The sequence below is a fragment of the Pectinophora gossypiella genome, chromosome 13 (assembly GCF_024362695.1).
Source record: "Pectinophora gossypiella chromosome 13, ilPecGoss1.1, whole genome shotgun sequence".
Lineage (NCBI taxonomy): Eukaryota > Metazoa > Arthropoda > Insecta > Lepidoptera > Gelechiidae > Pectinophora > Pectinophora gossypiella.
In genome coordinates, this window is record NC_065416.1 from 406,647 (window position 1) to 425,017 (window position 18,371).

Here is an 18,371-nt window from a genome sequence, read left to right on the forward strand (position 1 = left end):
GGACTCAGATGGGCCGAAGTAAGGACAATTTGTTCAGGTGGGGTTTCTCGGATGGCTCGGACTTAAAGTGCAAGTGCGGCACTGTTCCCCAAACGATGGAACATCTTACATCGTGTCGTGTCCTGCGTGCCCGAACACCTGTACACAGGAGGATCTGATGAGCGCTGCAGATAGCGCCGTACTTGTTGCCAAGTTTTGGGCCGATACAATTCAGTTTGCCATCGACACGATAAGAAGAAGATCATATTTCGTATTAATTCATAACTAACTACTTACTTTAAAAAGCTAACAACTGTAATTTTATTACGTTCATAAAATTTCGTATATACATAAGCTAATGCACGTAATCCCTAATTGAGTGGGCACAGCCAACAGTAACCAGAAGACAATTCAAGAACTCATATCAAACAAATTTCATATTTATTTACAAGTAATTGAATTGTTAACAGCCTCCGTGGTCTAGTGGTTAGAGCGTTAGGCTCACGATCTGGAGGTCCGGGTTCGATTCCCGATGGGGACATTGTCAAAATCACTTTGTGAGACTGTCCTTTGTTTGGTAAGGACTTTTCAGGCTTGAATCACCTGATTGTCCGAAAAAGTAAGATGATTCCGTGCTTCGGAGGGCACGTTAAGCCGTTGGTCCCGGCTATTAGCCGTAAAAACACCTCCACCAACCCGCAGTGGAGCAGCGTGGTGGAGTATGCTCCTTACCCCCTCCGGTTGATTGAGGGGAGGCCTGTGCCCAGCAGTGGGACGTATATAGGCAGTTTATGTTATGTTATGTTATGTAATTGAATTGTTACGAATTACTGTTTATTATGTCAAAGCGGCATGCTGTTATTTTGAAAACTGTAACGAATAAGCAAACTGTATTGTTGAGTAGTGTCGAAGCCGTAGTCAGTGACATGATTATAGGAAATAACTCAATCGGTTTAGTAGGTAGTTTGATTGTATTACTGTTAAAACTGCGAGAGACGGGAGTTGAAGAGAAAGAAAGGAAACGACCGTGTACGTTCAACGCTGGTCTGGTGAAATACAGTCAACTGGTGAAAAACAGTCAGAAATACAGTGCTGAGGAAATACAGTCCACCCGCGACTCATAATAATTACTGAAAAATACCCTGCTATTATATTAAAACAACGTAACATAACATCACGCCTATATCCCCAGAGGGGTAGGCAGACTTCCATATAAGGCGCGAGCCCGTTGCCGATAGGCTAACAGCCTAACCAAAAGTAAAAATGCAATAGCCTGTTGATAAAGACTTACCAATGGGCTATTGAATTTTAATTAATATGTAAACAGTACTAAGGTGCCTGCACGACCGCTTATAATGAAGATAAACCAAGTAAATGACTAATTTGCTAATTAATTTTAATGACGAAGAACTTCGTCACGACAGCAATTACTGTGTAGCAACTATTAAAGTAGCACACTTGTTTTCCTTCAATTCTACAAACATTGATAATGCTATTTCAAAAAACAATTTTGTTGCCAGCTTGTTGGACACCTCGCCTCGATATGACAGTTTGGAGGTGTTTTAGTTATACGTATACAATGTATTCTGTGAATAGATGAATAATTATTAATTAAAACACAATTATTATTAAAATTATTATTTATTTTTGTCAAAATATGTTACTTTAGTTAATCATTTGTCAGGTACATTATAAACTTCTCGCTTTTACACAGCCCTTTCTACTTTTTTCTCTGCTTCTGTATCTGAAAAAAAAAACAAATATTGTTATTAATTACAGAACGCTCAGTAAGGTATGGGTATTAAGTTCATCATGCGATGGATGAACCTCTGACTACCCCAATCGGGATATAGTCTTGAGCTAATGATATAATGCCCATTACTTGATTTTAAACTGCAATTGACAATATAAGGGTGGTATTAATACTTTCAAGGACAGAATGTCTACGGACGTTCCGATTCCAAGGTGTCATACTATCTATTATGAACCATCAATGACCCATGCTCTCTGTCCATGAAAGGGTTAATAAACTAAACTCTGTTGTATTAACACTTTCAAGGACAGAACGTCTACGGACGTTCCGATTCCAAGGTGTCATACTACCTATTATGAACCATCAATGACCTTTTAATATTTGGTTAACATAAACAGCCTATATACGTCCCACTGCTGGGCACAGGCCTCCCCTCAATCAACCGGAGGGGGTATGGAGCATACTCCACCACGCTGCTCCACTGCGGGTTGGTGGAGGTGTTTTTACGGCTAATAGCCGGGACCAACGGCTTAACGTGCCCAAACTAATATTTGGTTAATGGTTAATAAACAAAACTCTGTTTTTATATAAGGACTGTCAGATTGACATGATCTTGCGGGCAGTCCCATAGGTGTACGGTCACGAGCATTATGTATACACTTTGGTACCATGTCACATTAACTTTTTTGACAAATTGAACTGTAAGTCTCACTAAATGTCAAATATGTTAGTGCGACAGAGTCCTAAAGTGGGTACATTATATTGCTCATGACTGTACCTCTGGCTAACACAATTGGGAGTCATGCGCTTATGTTATGTTGATATTATTACCTTTCTCATCATCGTTAGAGACTTCATTCCACTTTTGTAACTCACTGGTGCCAAAAATGACGTAGAAGGTGTTACAAATGATGTAGATGGCGGAAGACAGGTAGAATACCTTACGCCACTCGTTGGGGTCCGTCTGAAAGTTGTAACCATTATAGTTTTTGATTATAGTTTCTTAGATTGTAAAGTCAAAACTAAAGTAGGTATGTATTATACTTTCGAACCAAGTCACATTAACTTATTCGACAAACTAAAACAAAGTCAAACTAAATGACAAAATATATGAATGCGACACGGTTCTAAAGTATGTAGACATACACAATTTTAGAGGTGACCGTACCGAATGGATACCGGTATAAGGAAGCCATCATAAGTGGACTTTATGATAGTTAAGTATTTTCACTGTGAAATGATGGTGGTCAGAGTGGTGTTAGCCCCTTTTTGGACCGCATTGATCGGACTAAATCACTCACCAACTTCATCTAGCTGCATGGTGATCATAAATAAAATAAAAATAATAATAGCATTTATTCTTTTAATTTAAAAAAAAAACAAAAAAAATAAATAATTAGTATTACTTAAATAAAAATATAAGTTTAAAAACTAAAACACGACTAAGGGAAAATCACGCTCTATATAGTATGAAACAAAAAAATAGGTAGGTATATTTTTCTAATATTCTTCAGAATAGTGATGTTTAGTAGAGAGCCGTGGTCGTATGCCGTGGTAAGCGAACTCTTGAGACAAATTATTGGCATATGACCACGGCTATGTTAAACGTCACTACTTACTTCGTCCTGGAGAATGGCGCCAGCAGCGAGTGGAGCGATGATGGAGATGACGTTGGCGAAGCAGTTGGTGATGCCCATCAGAGTACCAGCGAAATTCGGCGACATGTCAATGTGTACCAACTGTTAAACAAGGTAAAACACAAATTATAAAAAATGAGCCTTCTAGCAAATCACACGCAAATTCCTGTGCATCTTTATCAAGCGATCAAAACAGCGTCCTTTTTGCTCGCGTGATTATTCGGAAACAATAATTATGTTTATATTTTTAAACCAGTAATAGCCCTGTCCGGAGAATGCTTGGTTTACATGGTAATGTCACGGGCTCTGAACCACTTAATGAGTTTTAATGTATGTTTAGATCGTACATATTGATATCAGGTTGTTTCCAGAGTTTGTGCCTGGTTAAAGGCAAAAGACTTCACCTAATAAAAAAATACTCATACTCAATTATTACGACAAAATGTGAAAAATGCTAAACCCTATAAAAAGCAAAAAAAAACTTATCCCACATATGCTTGCAAGCAAACTGAGCGTGTAACATTCCTATCACACTTAACAAACGACCTGATGACCTTGAAGACCTGAACCGATTTCCACCAAACATAGCCCTGAAATTCAAATTCAAATTCAAATTCAAAAATATCTTTATTCAGTAGGTAACATAGTCATCGACTGATATAACTTTCAAACAAAAAAAAACCGCATTAAAATCGGATCATCAGTTTGGGCGCTACGATACCACAGACAGACAGATATACATTTAGACACACACAGACACGTCAAACTTATAACACCACGTCGTTTTTGCGTCGGGGATTAAAGACAGCTAGCGAGGATTGAGTGTAAGTATATACTACATACACCTCTGCCTTGGATACAGGGGTGACGCTGTCATGTTATATTTTTGCAACAGATTACTAGAATTATTTACTTACCAAGTATCCAGTATAATGTCCAGCGTTGAGTCCAACGACGAGGGTGAGTAGTGCCACAGCAACAGTCACATTGCCAGCCGGCGCGTACGACAGCCCGATCAGAGCAATAGCAGGCCCGTAGTGTCCTGCGCACATGTAGTTAGAAATAAAGCCAATCTGACAGATATTTATTTTGATTCAGGAACCAAGACCGAAAAATAATTTGTAAATACGTAATTATTTTGGGCAGAAGGCAAGAGGGAAACCACTGCCCTATTTGTCCCTAAAAAGTAGCATAGACTCCTGTCTATAACATAACACACCTAACATTGCTATTGTAACATTCCTATGTTACTCCGACAAAAGCGTGGCTCTTAAATTAGTGATGATGAACTATTTTGGAATACGTGACTAAAACGCAGAATAAGCAAATGAGAAATAATTCATTGTATGTGCAGATTACCAACGCATTTTCTATAGATAAGTTCGTTATGTTAACACTATCCCAATTATCCAGAATTTAGTTAAGGAAGGATCGTCATTAAATATTGAGTTACTCGAATATTCAATTAAAATCACGACAATCGTAATCGTTCATGATAATGTAAGTTAAGTACATTATTATCGATCAACTCCTGAATACATTGTTTTAAGTTTACGCGGTTATTATCGGGAGTCTCATATCCTTACTTTAAACGCGGTAAGAACCCGTTATTATGTGTTTTAATAATTATCTCCTGAATATTATACAAGTCTGGTTTTTTTAGAGAAGCCAATTTAAAGGGAAAAAGCAACCAAATACAGGTTAGGTCTCATATCTCTGAAACGCATTTCTCTGGAATGAGGGTTTCCTTGAAATGACATGAGAATTATATTTTATGATCCAAAAATCTAAACAAAATTTGAAAACAAATTTGTTCAGGCACGTGAGAATCAAGCGTTCTTCCGACTGGAGAGGTCTCGACGCCATACATATTCCAAGTAGATACGAGTGGATTATATTAAAAAAAGGATAGATTCGTTGCACATTCAACTTACCGATGGAATTGGATAGTTTCCTCGAAGCAGTGATGCTGAGCCACTTCTTCCTCAGCACGAGGTCAGCCAAGTAGCCGAGTGGGAAGCTCATTACGTACATCGCCCAGTATGGAAGAGCTGACATGAGGCCGTTCTGGAAAGAAACAGAAAATTCTATCAATAACGTTAATCAGAAACAGCGCAAGAGAACGAAGGTGTATTTCTCTTTTTGCTTAGCGTATTACTGGCCAAGTGCCAGAATCTTTTCTTACAATATCGCTTAGTTTTTCAGATCTTCAAGGAAACAAATGTATACTTACCTAAAAATCTAAAATATCGCCAGAATTTGACTTCGATTATCTTCGAATTTGTCCAGCACAAAAATAATAACAGAATCGTGAAGGGGACTTTGGGTCGATAATCTTTTAAAGAGTCATCGTGTTGACTACTGAAATATTTTCTATCGCAGTCTCGAGTTTACTTCTAGGCCAGGCAAATGTAGAAATCTCAAAACCCTGCTTAAGAAATTAAAGAAAAAGCAATAAAGAAGATCTTACCGCTTTAATGTCGACGCCTAGAACCTGGCTCATGTAGGAAGGAATCTCCGTCATGAGAGTCCAGAAGCCCCAGTTGTGGCCGCAGTGGACCACGATGAGAGATATGAATGATAATGACGTCCAAATAGATCTCCATGGCGTCTTCAGTTTCTGAAGTTACAATTAAGAATAAATATAAAGACATACCGGAAGATATAAATGTCCCTGACATGACTTATGTAACGGATAATCTTACTTTCAGGTAATAAGGTGATTACCTTGTAATGTCTTAACCAAACTAGGGATCACACAGTGATTTTTGCGATATGTCCCCACCTGGATTTGAACCTGGGACCTCGGGATCGTGAGTCAAACGCTCAAACAAAAACTTTACGTGCTCCCTATTGTATCCATTCCGTGTGTAGGTGCCAATTTCGACAGACAATTTAATTTTACTCTGACAGCCTCCGTGGTCTAGTGGTTAGAGCGTTAGGCTCACGATCTGGAGGTCCGGGTTCGATTCCCGATGGGGACATTGTCGAAATCACTTTGTGAGACTGTCCTTTGTTTGGTAAGGACTTTTCAGGCTTGAATCACCTGATTGTGCGAAAAAGTAAGATGATTCCGTGCTTCGGAGGGCACGTTAAGCCGTTGGTCCCGGCTATTAGCCGTAAAAACACCTCCACCAACCCGCATTGGAGCAGCGAGGTGGAGTATGCTCCGTATCCCCTCCGGTTGATTGAGGGGAGGCCTGTGCCCAGCAGTGGGACGTATATAGGCTGTTTATGTTTATAGCTCTATCTCTTGTTAACATTCCTCTTAAATAAAGGACAGCACTAGTTTTTAAAGTGGTCAGTTTAAAATGACATTTGTGTCCGCGGACGTGTGAAATATACCTTCTAACCTTAGCAACACCAACATGCCCAAGAGAGTTTTGAATGTAGAACCGCTCCTTTTCGCTGATCATCCTCGAGGTCTGCGGCGAGTCAGCGCCTATGAAGACGTAGATAGCCGTCCAGATGGCGCCCAGCGTGCCGTTCACGTAGAAGATGGCCGGCCAGCCCCACGCCTCCGCGATGAAGCCCGACACCATCAGCTGGGTGGCCGTGCCGAATTGAGCTCCTGGGGAAAAATCCAATCAAAATTTTATTTTGAAAGAATGAACATTTATTTTTTATGGTAAAAAAGGTAAATGTTTATTTATTTATTTTATTTTCATTATTTGGGACAACAATTCTTTATTAATTATTCAATTATTTATTCCTTATTAGGTATGTTTATTTTAAATATAGAGTAGAAGAGAACACCTAAATGAAAATCAAATCAAAATTCTATTTATTTATTTATTTGAGTGATAGCACAGCCGCGGAGGTCCGTGTTGCTCTATGTAGCACAGTAAATAATTTTTGAGCAAATTATGTGTTATTGACTGAAGAAATACAAATTAATAACTTTTATTTATTAAGAATAAACACACAAAATGAAATTCGCTGAAGAAAAGTTCCAGTATGCCTGCCAATAATAATTATGGTCAACACTGATTATACCTAATTATAACAACATGAGCTAAAGTTTACAAATTAACTCTACTACTATGAAGAATAAATAATAATTGCTGTTTAGCAATAAGGCCGCCTATTGTGCTTATGTTTTTATTCGTATGTTTATGTCCTTTGTATATGTCGTTGTGCAATAAAGTATTATTTTTTTTTCTTTATATCCTTAATCTAAATACATAGTTATTGATTGAATAATTGAATAAATAACCTATACAATCATAAATCTTTCAACGTTATGGAAATAATAGAGAGCACTGTAGAGGATCTTTGCTTAATACAATGCCGATATTAATTATTAGAGCCAGAATCTGCGTTCCGGCAAGTTTAGAAAAAAATATTTTTTATTACAAAATAACATTTTAAATATGGAATGTTAAAAATGTTATTAAGAATATAGAATAAAAAATTAAATTGCATATTTCTGTCGGTGATTTCGATTACCGAATTTTATTATCTACATTATTATGTTTTTTTTACGCTTTAGTACCGATATAAATTACATGTTCTAAGCAAAATTATTTTAAAAATCAAAATTTTAATAAAATTTCATTACTAGTAGAGTACATTTTGTCGCAGGTGGGTAATTTATTATCATATTTTGTAAAGCTGGTTAATATCACCCTTTTAGTGTAACTTATTGTTAAAAGGGAACAATGAATGACCTTTTTCAAGTTGAAATAAAAAATGTAATTTATAATTGAAAAATTGCCACGATGATGAGTGATATTCGTCACTAAAGTTACAAGTATAATTTACCCACATTAGCATTTAGTGAGACTTACAGTTTAATTTCTCAAAAAAGTTAATGTGACATGGTACCAAAGTGTATACATATTAATGCTCGTGACCGTACCTATCTACGTTAATAAATAAAATAAAATCGTTATGTATTGAGTAGTCAGGACTTTGAACCTAACTTAGAATAATAGAAGTCGTAGAAGATTATCTTTATAGTATTTTAAACCTAATGTCCCTAATTGACTTTGAATTTATTGATAAATGCTTCTATCGACAATAAAATTGGTACAACCCATAGATGTAAAGCGCGAATTATGTAGTGACCTGCCATAGCTCCCCCTCATCTCACTATGTTGGAGTACTATGTCATTGCGATTACATTATCTTTGTAGTTCTTCTTTTCGTCCCTGAAACTCTATTCCCTTCCCCTGAACATGTATTTATTACATTGCAAGGAAATGTACACAAAACCCAACCAAATATCAACTTATTCTAAAAAACCTTCACTCCCTTGTACTCACGAACTGAGAGAGGATAGCCTCGAGAAAAATACACACGTCACTGCACCCGGTATTGTCTGCGAATTATTGAACCGAATATGATACGTCGACAAGGGGAGCCATTGTTGATTTGATTGTTTCTCTACGTATTAATTTCATAACGAATACCTACATTTTTATTATTATAATGTTTTTTGTATCACTTTTGACGTTGGCAACGGAACTTTACAAATGGGCAGGAAATTAATTTAACGTGTTATTTGAACTGTTTTTAGTTAGTTATCATTTTGAAAATAGAATTCAATCGTTCGAGATAAAAATAAATATATATTTTTAAATCTCGACAAGCAGTTAGTAAAGTTTGTTTGAATGTAAACTTGTTTGAATGTAAATTGCGAGTTTGTTGTCCTTCAAGCTTATTTCAACACGTTTATAAACTGGTAACATCAGATTTTTTCCTGTTATGAAAGTGTGTCGTACATTTGAATTGTAGTCGATATGTAATTCAACGGATACATTGATATGCAGCATATTTTTAAATGCAGACGAAAATCTATTTAAACGAACGCGATAGACCAAAACATATTACAGACGGATTCTGGTGTTAAAAGTCGAATTAATATAGACAAAGGCAGATCAAAACTGGATTTAAAAAATATGCAAAATGTCTTTTTCGAGGAAAAATTTTCAAATGGACCACTGAAAAAAAATATTCAGGAAAACTCAAAAAATACGCGTGTTTGTGATTTATGCAGGAGGCTATTTGGGAAATTAAATTATACCAATAATTAACTGCAGATTGGGAGGTAATTTAAAACATAAAACGTAACGTAAATAGCCTATGTACGTCCCATTACTGCTGGGAACAGGCCTCCCCTCAACCGGAGGGTATGGCGCATACTCCACCACGCTCCTCCACTGCGAGTTGGTTGGAGGTTTTTTTTACGCGGAATCATCTTACTTTTTCGGACAATCAGGTGGTTCAAGACTGCAATGTCCTTACCAAACAAAAGACAGCCTCACACAGTGGTTTCGACAATGTTCCCATCGGGAATCGAACCACTAAACCACGGAGGCTGCTAATTAGGGAGGCGATTTGCCAACTATTATTCTGCAAAAAGCTTAAAAGCCGTCTCATCCTCCACTTGTTCAAATACTTTGCCGCATTGTCATTTGCAATACAGCCTTGACTTGTTAAAACCAACACTCGTGCAAAGAACGCAAAAATATTTGCCAGCCACGATTGTGTGTGGAAAAATAAACATTGCAATAAAGCCGACGTACTCTATAGGTCCACTATAGTGATGCCTTGTAACATAACATAAGCTCGTAACTCCATCCCAATGAAGGACTTTACAGGACGCGTTTCCCAAAAAAATAAAGATGGCACTCATCATCTCCCTAACGACCTCCGTGGTCCAATATTTTTCAGTACTTTATGTAAGTACTTATTTATTATTGTATGTCACAACGTGACTAAATGTGTTGAGTGCTATAAGCTTTACTTCCATCGACATACTTACCACATTTATTGCAACAAATTTTCATTTCATTTCAATGGTTGAGCGTTGAACTCACGATCCGGAGGTCCCGAGTTCGAATCCCGATGGGTACATATCACAAAAATCACTTTGTGATCCCTAGTTTGGTTAGGACATTACAGGCTGATCACCTGATTGTCCAAAAGAGTAAGATAATTCGTGCTTCGGAAGCACTAGGTACGATTTTGAAGCACCACTATTCGTCTCTCTTCTTCTATCGTGTGAGGTGGATGACCAACCTCATCAACCCTGGTCTCAGGGTTATTATTGAGCCGCCAAAGGCCCCTGACGTGACCACTATTCCTGAGGCAGTACCTATAATAGTTATTTAAATAATCCTCATACAATGAGGGATATTAAAACAATAGTGTCGGTTTGTGCAAGTGCATATTCATAACAGTATCACATGAGTGTTTTAATAGGTACCTAATTATATTCTGTTGTTTAGTCAGCTGCAAATCTATTTAAGTACATACGTTTACACAATTAGCAACAACGAACATGGATAAGATTGTAAAAACTCTTTTTTTTTTAACATTAACTCACGACTGTATTCCATTCCAATTGTATATTATTTTTTGTATTATTTTTTTAAGGGTCTGGCTGAAAATCGGCGTCGTATTGTCCCTCATGTGGGTCGATACGACATTAGCCGAGCTATTAACCTTTTAGTTTTAAGTCTTACATTTCATATTATGTTCAAATTTTAATATTAAGAAGTTTATGTAGCGTCTTAAACCTAAATAAAGATTTTATCTATCTATCAATTGAGGTAATCAGAGGTACAAACCCCACACCTCACCGACCTCTCTGTTACACTAACGTGATAGATGATGAGCCGTTATGGTGAGCTTTAATGGTCGCGCGAAATGTTTTAGTGAAAATTCCATTCGACGAAAATTACCACAAAATTATTTTTTTGTCGGTGCAACGACGTCATCTGACCACCGTGTCGTTGTCTACTGAGTCCTTGTATAGTTGTATAATGACATGAAATATGATAATATGCATCTACAAACCCGACCATTTTCTCAAAGGCCACGGGCAGAGCCACAAGCTATCAGAAGGCAAATTGCAGCCACTCATGAAGAACCATCTTCTGACAAGTGGTTAGCCTCATATCTAACGTGTTATTAATGTCATAACTCCTTTAACGGTTTTTATAACACGTCCATGTATTCTTAATTCTATACATGATAGGGTTACCTGCATATATCAAGGTGCCCAGCCGGCTCTTTTCCTCGAGAGGCACCCACTTCCCGATCAGGTTGTGCATGCAAGGAAACAGGAAGCCTTGGGACAGTCCCTGCAGCACTCGACATGCGCATACCAATTGCCAACCTCCCTGAAAAAAAAAACTAATGAATAAGTCATTGCTGCACTAAAATTGTTTATCTTTTTTTTCTTATTGGCCAGTATTGTCCCATTACTTAATCCATGGTAGCAGAGGTAGTCACGGGTGCCAATCCCTCTACGTCACTTAATTCTACTTAGTTTGAATTCATGTTTGGAACATAGCGTTGTATTCTTTCAATATTAAGACTCGCCCCCTAATACATGACACTTAAACATAGTTGGCGAGAAGTGGATGTAGGCACTACTGGGCGAAAACCTCTCCTTAATATTTCCACCTTTCACCATATTTCATGACATTCAGCATACTGCCACCAATCTGTCCAGTATCGAGAACATCACTCTCAGGGTCTACCTAGTTTCCAATATCAATCCTGACGTACCCAATAAGTGACAACGATTTGCTTAGTTCTTCAACATTTAGTTTTAACGGTATAAAATTGAATAGCTCTATAAAATAATTAATAACAGACAAATTGATACTTCGCTTCTTTAATCCTGACTTGAAGGCACACAATTACTATGAGGTCAATACAAAAAGAGGTCATCAACATGACATGAATAAAACTAAAGATAATAAATTGTTATCTGAAGTACTTGAGTAAGAAACACTAAAGAATTTTGTTTGTTTTTGGTCCACTGCACTTAAAGCCACGACGAATCAACCAAGGCAGAAAACTATTGATGTGTATACGCTTGATAAAACAACAGTATAACATGATGAAGATGAAAATCTTCTAGCTGAAGATCAAGGACTGATGTTTTTCTTTTATAAAACACTGTTTCGCTCCAATAGAAGTGGTTAGTTTTTGTAAAGATTAAACAATATAAAGCATGGCTTTTGCGTTCATTGACTTGACTGTTATTATTGAATTGTTTCATATGCCAATAAAGACATATCAGAGCAAATTTATTCTATAGTTCACAGAAAAAGTCTGAAATATCTTAGCTTTATATGTGATTAACGAAATATACAATATTTGAATTACATTCTGGTCAACAGATATTTTATTTTGTCTTCACTACGTAGATCACAATTTGTCCAAAACAACCTTCACACTCATCTAAAGGCAATGTTCCGATTTTGTGTCATAGCATACAATTAAAATGCCAATGACTATTGGTCTGTATCCTTGAAAGTGTCAATTCAAGATACCAATTTCCAAAAAAGGACGGCACGAGTCACTTACATAATAAGAGCCGATGGGTATGATAAGCGATGTGGCAGAGTTGATGCCAACACACAGAGTGATGAGGATCTTGCCTCCGAACCTGGCTGCCAATTCGCCGCCAGGGATTTGAAGCAGGATGTAGCCCCAGAAGAACGAGGACAGGATCACTGACTGCTTCTGTATACTCCAGTCAAATGACTGCAAAAAATAAGACAATACAATAGAGTATAAATAAACACATTTATTTGCTTAGATAAATAAATATCTCAAAGTAATTATTATACACGGGAGTTGCCAAGCGCACGCGTTCACCTCTGCTAATGTACATGAAAGACAAGTTCGTGTTTTGTTCTTTTAAGTGCCGATTTTGTTTTGGTATATGAATATAGAGACCCGTGGTAGCCCAGCTGGTAGAACGCTTGCCTCTCACTTTGAGGTTGCAGATTCGAATCCAGCTCACCAATGTTGTCGAATTCGTTTTCGAATTCATGTCTGGATCATAAATGATTATCACGTGCTGAGCGGCGAAGGAAAACATCGTGACCAAACCCACATTCCCTAGAAATATATTTTCGGAGGTATGTGACCTAACCTGTATAGGGGTGGTTACCTCTTCGCGGGTTGCAAGGTCAGACAGGCAGTCGCTTCTATAAAAACCGGACCTGTCAAATCTTCAGGTTAGGTAAGCGGACCCATGATGAAGATGATGTGTTTATAGAGACGTTATTCTTACGAATGTGCGGCGGTAAGTAGATAGGTGCTTCACGTATATATTACAGCTCCCCCAAAAATGAATAAATTGCAATGGTCAAATATTTAGTAAAAAAAAACTAAAATTGCGGCACCATACTAGCTCTTTCTAACAATTTTAGAGTAACAAATTTTGAGATTGACAGACGTAGGCGATAACGAATCCAATCATTGATAAAAACTCCTGAAATGATAATATGGCTTTGTGTTATCGGAAATGTATGGAAACTTGTAGTACAAGAGAGCTGATAAGCAAGTTTTTGAAGTGCAATGGGCTATGTGGGTCTTTATCAAATTACGTAAGTATGTTACGTATCAAATTTCATATTTGGCTTCTGTCGGAAGCATTCATCGCTGTCTAAAGCAATTTGTATCTCACAGGAAGACAGTAATAGGGGATATACTTGACCAGGTTTCTAGGAACTACAAGAATTATGTATGTTATATTTTTTTTTCTCTCGTGTGGGTTGTACCATTAACGGCCCCATCAACCCTGGCGTCAGGGTTGCTATTGAGCCGCCAAAGACCCCATATGAAAGGCAGCTATGGCTCATGTAACAACTGCATATTTACTCAAGTAAATAGGAACCGCGTCCGACTGCTGTTCAAAGCGCGGTTCATTTCACTATCGTGATTCACACGTAGGGCGTTCATTATACAGATGTTAGAGACATGATGATTCAGACCATGATTCCGAGTTGATATCAAGTGAAATTTTCCGTTGCAAAATTGAAAAAAAAATACGTGAATTTTGTAGCGAATTCTGAAGGGGGATGGCCATTGTCAAAACTTGACAGTATAACGCAGCAGGCAGATGCTCTGAGGCGGATGGAGTAGGTGGCCGGTATTCATTAGTGATAGCTACCAAAACCGCCCAACTCCATCAAATACTCACATTATCTTTAGTGCTATCAGTCATGGCGACAATCGCCATGCTGATATTGACCCGCATGGCGAAAGCGAGCACCATCCCCAGGAACAGCAGAGCTGCTTGCACATGTCTCAATCCCAAGCCATAAGCTGAAATAAATCAAACATACTCAAATAGCGACATCATCATGATCTCCTTGTTTACCTAACCTGACGATTTGACAGGTCCGGTTTTTTACAGAAGCGACTGCCTGTCTGACCCTCCAACCCGCGAAGGGAAAACCAGTCCAATACAGGTTAGGTCACATACCTCCGAAAATGCATGTGGGAATGTGGGTTTCCTCACGATATTTTCCTTCACCGCTGAGCACGTGATAATCATTTATGATCCAAACATGAATTCGAGAGCAAATTCGACAATCATTAGTTTAGGTATGTGCTGGATTCGAACCTGTGAAAATTCAAGTGGCTACATAAATTTAGGAATAGTACTACGAATAGAACGGTAAACCTCCGCCCCGCACCAATTCATTACGGGCGCCGACCTCACCCCCTCTGGGTCTACAAAGGAGTAAGGGAGCGTGCGGTCCGTTTGTCTTGCTCGCACTTACGTGTTAGTTGGCACATGGGAAGAATAATGAGTACTTTTGTACAGTGTTTCAACATGTCTGTCTTACGATCAATTATTGTAAGGATGAGTATGAGTGATCGTACTGAATATTTTTTTATGGCAATGTACGTTCTTCTAGGTTGTTTTCTGCTAGCTCTACTAACAACTTTCGTCGTATGTAACGTTTTTGTAATCCTCTAAACTGACAGATTCATATTTTCATTAAATCCGTTTTGCTCTTATGTAATTGTTTTGTGAAAATTTAAAATCATGTTATTGTCTTATGGGACGTATATAGGCTGTTGATGTATGTATGTATTGTCTTCTATTCTATCATAAAATTGAGGAGAAAAGTTGCTTTAAAGTACCGAAGATTTCTTCTATCTGGACGTCTTATACCGGAACGTCTTCCGGCGTTTTTGTTCGCAAGGTGACCGCGTAGGCCCGTTTCTCTTCCTAAACGTTAATGTTTTCCTTTTATGGCGTTTATGGCCGTATGCGTCGTAAACGTTTTATAACCCTAGGCGTTATACCACAGAGTTGGGGCCTTGTCGCCCTGCTATCAGAGGCCGCTGTAGTCAGAGGGGTTTTTGTGTTTTTTGTTTTTGTGTTTTTTTTTATTGTTACGTAAATTTTATTAATTATTTTTAATTTTAATTTCTTGTTTATAATTTTTATGTAAGTATTTGTACTTTTATTTTTTAACAATTTTTGTACTTATTTAGTGTTTATGTTATATTATTATTTTTTTCTATGGACGTTATTATGGTCTGAAAATAAATTATTTAAATTTGAATTTAAAGGTGAAAATCGAAGCTATCCACTAAAAAAGCAATATTAACCTCCGAAGGCCGAGATTTCCAGACACAATAGTTAAACAATGGGGTTTGGATTTTAAAAGATCATTCGGTTTTACGACTTTAAAGTAAGTGCGCAATGGCCACAAATGTCACAAAGCAATATTGCTTTTTTAGATGAATTGATTCGATTAGGCCTTTTTAACGAAATAGAGTCAACGAGGGTGGCTTACTCCGCGAAAGCAATTTAGCTTTTGGTATAATGTGTATTGTAACCAAAGTTACCACTAGGGAAAGCAATGACACCCGTTCGAGATCATTTCGATATTTTACACAACTGAATAAGGCCGGAGCACAAACGAAGACTAAAATATAAACTAGGTTTAAATATAGTCACGAAAGAAGTTACTTTCCCGGGTTCCATTAGTCCATTAGTTTCATTAAAATCCGTCGACTTCTTTCGTGGTGTGGATTATTATTTTAAACTTAGTTTACCTATTTTAGTCCGTTTTGTTTTAAGGCGGAATAATTTCTTGCCAATTCTGTGTTATTAGCGATCGATTTCTTTGTTCCATGCTCTGTATTCAGTACTCAATGTAGTACTTTATATAACTTACCTTTCTACAGCTATATTTCCAATAACCTGTTTTATATACATATGATTGATATATTTATAGTACGTTTTACATGTTCTCAGTGAGATATTACTGTTTAAAGTATCATTGTTACGCATATTTCGAAGGCAGGTGTGATAAGAATAATTCATGCTGATTTTATAGTTCAGGTACACATACATACATACATACATAAACTCACGCCCGTAATCCCTAATGGGGTGGGCAGAGCCACAAGTAATCAAAGACAACTTGCAGCCACTGTTGATACGATGTCGTAAGCTGGATATGATGAACCTTATGGTGATAAGGGATCAGCCTATCGCCCATAACAGGTAACATAGGTAGGTAGGTATAGTTCAGGTAACATAATTTTATCTAGCCTGTCCAGTAGTGTCCTACTCCTAGGCTAAGGCCTCCCTCCATTTCTTCCAATATTCCTTCGATAGGCCTTCCGTCAATCAACCGGAGGGAGTATGGAGCATTTTACTCTACCACGCTACTCCTGGGTTGGTCCGTTAACTTTTCATTTTTTTCTACTCTCTTTATTTAAGAGCTGCGCTCTTGTCGGTGGAGTAATCGCCATTCCTCTCTTCTTCCCGCTAAAACCTTTTCACCTCCTGATACGGCACGACCTGCACCTTCTCTTTTATTTGTTTCATAAATGTTCTTCTAGGTCTACACTCTTTTTGTTTCTATGGTTCTACGATGTTTGTTATAAATGAATCGTGTAAATTTTTTGTTTTTTTTTTAATTTCTTAATGCTGCTATTTTAAAATATATTAGAGTATACTCGTAAATTGTTTTATCAGAAGATGATGCCACACTCAACAATATGAATTATACGTATCAAAGTATCAAAGTATCAAAGTCAAGGTAAACTTATTTATGTTTCTAGAAAGCAAAAAGTTTCGCAATTATTTATTCTTAAATAAAATATGATTCTTATTCAAGAATTTAAGGAAAATTCTTGCATATTTGCCTGTATGGCATTTAAAAACTTATTTGAGTGTACGTGGAATGTCAAGTTTATTGATGATATTAAAAAGTTACCAAAAGAAATGTGCCGTAGTTGATTGAAAAACAACTTTATTTATTAGCAAGGATAAGATTTTTATGTGATAAGTGGAGAGTCGTAACAAAAAGTCCTAGGCGGACATTCCGCGATCAAATCCAGAATTTTTAATATTTCGAACAAAGGCCACGTCAAGTATATCTACTTTAAAACGGCGAGCATACGGCTAGACCGAATATTGCCAAGGCTAACGGGAATATTCATATTTATCACTTTCTAATATTATTTGCTATCAAGTTTATCTATCTATAGCTTATGGTTGATTATTAATAAAACACGTTTGTTAGGAAACTTACTTGGCTTCTCCTCTTCATTGTTTCTTTTTTCCTTGACATCCATTTTTTTACACTCACTAATAATATAAATTAATCAACAGTATGTTTTAATATTTATAAATTGAAATGTTTTTAAAAATAAATTAGGACTAGATTCAATTATGTCTTGAATTTCAAATTAAAAATACTGTTAAAGGCACGTTTATAAATAGAAGTTTAATTTGAAATGTATTTATAATTTAAAATGCGAAGTGTTTTGTGCCATGTTTTGATGTAAAGGTGAACGGACACGCGACGCCGGCGCCTGCTGTCACGCTCGCCAATCGATTGCTCAGATTGGAGATCCTTATTCAATGTTTATAACGTTATATCTAAGTACACTATTGATAAAATACTTCAAGATTTACACGGAAAAACCATCATTTTAACGATAGTTTTTGGCCATAATATTCTGGGTTTTGTTTACTTATTTGTAATAGTAAGAAGAAGAAGAAATTCTACATGTGCTGGATTAATTATCTTGATCTTCCTGTGTATCTCTTCTACAAAATCGACCGTTATATTAGACTCAGATGCCTTTTAAAACCCAAAATCCATTGTTTATCTATATGTATAGTATAATTGTGTTTGGATATCCGGGACTTGCGAAGTTAAGGCGATCTCAATACACATCATAATATCAATATTATGAAAATTGAC

The 18,371-nt window shown here is 37.0% G+C and overlaps 1 protein-coding gene across 2 annotated transcripts; it reads right to left on the reverse strand.

Annotated features, from left to right (window-relative positions):
* Positions 1-1,601: 1,601 nt before the first annotated feature.
* Positions 1,602-17,987, reverse strand: LOC126371732 (putative inorganic phosphate cotransporter). 2 transcript variants are annotated; one of them, XM_050017068.1, is made up of 11 exons: positions 17,694-17,987; positions 14,327-14,451; positions 12,700-12,879; positions 11,363-11,501; positions 6,723-6,940; positions 5,840-5,989; positions 5,304-5,436; positions 4,287-4,411; positions 3,352-3,471; positions 2,564-2,696; positions 1,602-1,723 (listed from the first exon to the last, which is right to left on the reverse strand). In XM_050017068.1, the coding sequence occupies exons 1-11, from the start codon at positions 17,734-17,736 to the stop codon at positions 1,686-1,688; spliced, it is 1,404 nt and encodes a 467-aa protein (XP_049873025.1). In that variant the 5' UTR covers positions 17,737-17,987; the 3' UTR covers positions 1,602-1,685. The 2 variants fall into 2 exon arrangements, with proteins under 2 accessions (XP_049873025.1, XP_049873026.1); XM_050017069.1 differs by lacking the exon at positions 14,327-14,451.
* Between the last annotated feature and the right edge of the window lie 384 nt (positions 17,988-18,371).